General features: G+C 52.7%; 1 protein-coding gene across 1 annotated transcript; it reads right to left on the reverse strand.

The window, feature by feature from the left end:
* NECHADRAFT_80283 (uncharacterized protein) lies at positions 1-2507 on the reverse strand (the record flags this gene model as incomplete). The annotated part of the gene is made up of 6 exons (XM_003051067.1): positions 1-1149; positions 1205-1913; positions 1965-2119; positions 2173-2238; positions 2346-2418; positions 2497-2507. 6 exons carry the CDS (start codon positions 2505-2507, stop codon positions 1-3), a joined length of 2163 nt encoding a protein of 720 aa, XP_003051113.1.
* Positions 2508-3776: the final 1269 nt, after the last annotated feature.

The following is a 3776-nucleotide window of genomic DNA, read 5'->3' on the forward strand; positions in this document are numbered from 1 at the left end:
TCACGGCGCCGCCCCCTCGTTCCCGTCAATCCACTCGCTCTTACGCTTGAGTGTACCGTTGCCGGACTCCACCTCTCCGTTTGTGCCGTTGCCGTTGCCGTTGCCGTTGGCCGCCTTGCTGCTGTTACCGCCGCCGCAGCCTCCCCGGAAACCGTTCAGTAGCCGCTCCAGCCCGTGAATGCCGAGTCCCGCAAAACCCCGGCCCGCGCTCTCCCGCTCGCCGATAGCGATGACGGCGCCGATGAGGTCGTGGTTGATCTCGTCGTCGATAACACTGTCGTGCTTGTACTTGGGGTGCACGTCGATAAAGTTGCGGATCCATCGAGCTGTCGTGTCAAGGTCGCCGCTTGCTCGCTTGGAGATTAGGTCCAGGTATGTCGAGAGGTGGCACCTGGTCGTGACGTCTACGTTGACACTATCGAGGTAGCTCTCAACGATAGGAATCAGTCCGGGGAAGTCGCCCGATTCCGATCCATTGATGATATCGTTGACAGTCATCTCTTCGTACTCGAGCTCCACAGGTCCTCCAGGGGATGGGGGTCGACTGGGATGTGCTGAGCCAGGTCGGCTGTCCTCGCCAAACACCGTGTTGGCTCTCGAAGGTCGATTAGGGAAGGGATTCCTTCGGAAGTAGAACTTCTCCTTCAAGACTGCATCCACAGCGTGGGCACGCTCCATGTTCTCATCAACCTTCTTGATGGGGATGTAAAAGTTGAGGTCGAACGACAAGATGGCACGCGTGACAAGCACCATAAAGACAGAGAATGCAGCATTCTCAAAGTCGGTGATCTGAATCTCCATGGACCGGAACTCGACTCGCCATCCGATGTTGTTTTCGGCAGGCGGCGGCTTGAACCGCATGTGCTGCCAGTTAGTTGACTGGATATTCTCAAAGTGATCCGTCTTGGTGAGGTCCAGCTCCTGAAGGTCCTCCTCGAAAACGACAATGGGATCTCGGATAAAGAGATGTGCAAAGTGTGTGGCAAGTCGGTCATCCATGCCGCCCTCAAGAAGCTGAGCCTTGATGGCTGGGTCAAAGACCAAGTCAGGGTCGAGATACTCGTTCCTCAATCGTGGGTCCGTCGAGATGTACGTCGAGTTGGACGCATATCGTGACTTGGGTATCCTCCGTTGACCTTCCTTCAGGGGCTATGAAAATGTAAGTAACAAATCCTTCTCTGCGAGTGTAGAGCCCTTCACGTACCTTTTCTCCCAGTTCTTCTGGTGTTCTGCAGTCAACAGCGCGGCTGATCTGGTTCCACCGCACATCCGTGTTAGCAAGGAAGCCCTTGTACACGGGTGTAGCAGCAGTCAAAGCGAGCATAATAGGACCCAAGGGGCTTAACTGGTCGTAGAGCTGCCTTCCTTCGGTGATGTTCTTGGCCTGAAAGGTGATCTGGAGACAACAGCTGCCCATTCCAAAGGCCATGGCGTCCATATGAATAAAGTCTTCAGGGGCCGCACCGTTGCGCACATCGTCGTCTTCGGGCCAGTTGTGCATGTCAAAGTTGACGGTAGGATCCTTCCAGGGGCTCGGTGTGTTCTTGTCATGGAACACGGGGACGTTGACCTGAACCTTGCGGCCACGGCGAGAGCGGATGTTGGCCGCCAGAGTTGGGAATCTGATATGGGGGTTGGCGATCTCATCCGGAACAAACTGAGAGCGCAGGCGAGGACCCGATGGTGGGTAGTATGGGTCGGTGAACTGCCCAGGGACACCGATTTGAGGGAATGTGGTGAGAGTAATAGGGTACTCAGTGGACAGCATGTGCTCCTTGGCAATCTTCCTTCTCAGCTTCATGTCGGGTTCAACATCCAGCAACTCCTTGAAGCCAATGCCCCAGGGCTTACCCGGGGTTGCTTCGAGCATGAAGCGGCCAAACTCGGGGTGGAACACAGGAATGGTCCTTGAACTGGTGAACAGTTAGCACCCTTGAACAGAGGAGTAGAGGCAGGTGAGCTACTTTTTCTTCGTCTCAACATCTTGAAGATCAGGGACGCAACCACCCTCCTTCTTGAGTTCCTTATCGGCAGCCAGTGCCTCAAGAATCTCCGCTTGTCGGAGAGAAAGCAAGACTTTTTGGTTGTCTTCCGAGTATGTCACAACCAGATACTCAACCTAGATGGAAGTGAGTTGCGGTTTAGACTTTCATTTCATAACTGAAAACTAACCTCATCGCCCCATAACAAAGCATCGCGCTCCTTGCCCTTTGCCTTGTTCCAGATTTCGAGAAGTTGCTGTTTGAGTTGCATACGTCAGCATTCATGTCTGGATACGTCATTGCCAGTGACCTCATCTACCAGCCACTGACACGAACAGCGATTTGAAAGAGAATGAGACTCACCTTGATACCCCATTCCCGGACTTGGGGAGCGCGCTTTTTGGCCTCGGGCCAGTCGAGAGCAGTTCCCAGTGCTCTGAAGTCAAGTCAGCTTGATGATGCTTCTGAGCAGTACCTGACAAGCACTCTTGCACTTGTGAGTGATATAACTTACAGTAAACCCATGGTGATGAGTTTGAAGTTGAGAGTGAGTGAATGTGGGCAAGAGTTGAATTTTCGGGTCTAGGAAGTTGGCGTCTGAGTCTGGTTGGTGGCCCAGAGACGCCGTCTCAAAGTTCTGGGCTCTAGGCGTTTACTCGGAAGTTCGGAAAAGACAACCCAGAAAGGTTAAAACAAGCGAGAAACAGCTGATAGAAAAAAAAAGATACGATGGTAACAAAAAATGCTAATGAGATTAATAGAGGAGACAACCTCAGGTTTCAAAAGATGGCGAATGATGTCGTATATACTCGTCAGTGAGAGCGAGAGCGAGACCGGCGAAATGCCGCTAGGCGGGGGAAACGCCAAGTATCGGAGGGGTTCGATATTCGATCTGACAAGAAAAAAACTGGTGATATCCTGGTGAGAGAATCCCTCAATTGAGAACCCAGGACAAAAGATGAGGCGGAAATCTCTGGCGCAAAACGCGCTCTAGTCTGGTATCGCCTCGCTGAACCGATGGATGGTTGGTGAGCGACGACCCGGAGGCGTCGCCGAGGCTGTCGCACGTGAACCGAGTCTTGACTTGAGACTTGGAGAAGACCAGGCGGGCCGTGTAGATCGTCAAGCACAAGCGGCCCTCTTTTTTGGACTCTCTTTTTTTGTGGATGATTTGAGAAGAGCGAGTCAAGGTGATGATAATGGAGAGAAGAAAGAAAACAAGAGGGAATCGCTTATTAACCACGAGCTCTTGACAGGTCAGGTCGTGGGGTTCCTCTCAGGAAGCGCCGAACGAAGAGGAAACGGGAGCGGGATGGGGATGGAGCGATTACGGTGGTGGTGGTGGTGGTGTTGTCTGTGGATCCTCCAGTGGAAACAAATTCTCTTTGCTCGACTCGCACTCGTTCGCCTCTAACTCGAATCGTCTCGCCTTCCAAGCATCGTCGTTCGGCTTGTGGTGGTTGTTGCTGGGTCCGACCTCTTTTTTTTCAGTGATGCTTAGAAATCCGGTCGAATCAGATAGAGCGCCGATTGCATCATCGCCTCTTAGACCCGATGCGGTATCCGAAACTGCGGCGCTAGCTGCAACGGGGCGGCGCTCGTGGGGGGCTTCTAGCACGGCGACTCCGCTGTGTCGTGGTTGTCTAGGGTAGGGATAATTGCGTGCGATGTTGTGAGTCTGGTGTTGAGTCGTTGATATATATATATATATCTGCATGTTGTTGGTGATTATATGTTGGGTGCGGCCATGATGTAAACTTGCCGTGAATCTCTACATAGTACTTACATACATCT

Source organism: Fusarium vanettenii (assembly GCF_000151355.1).
Source record: "Fusarium vanettenii 77-13-4 chromosome 5 genomic scaffold NECHAsca_5_chr5_3_0, whole genome shotgun sequence".
Taxonomy (NCBI): domain Eukaryota; kingdom Fungi; phylum Ascomycota; class Sordariomycetes; order Hypocreales; family Nectriaceae; genus Fusarium; species Fusarium vanettenii.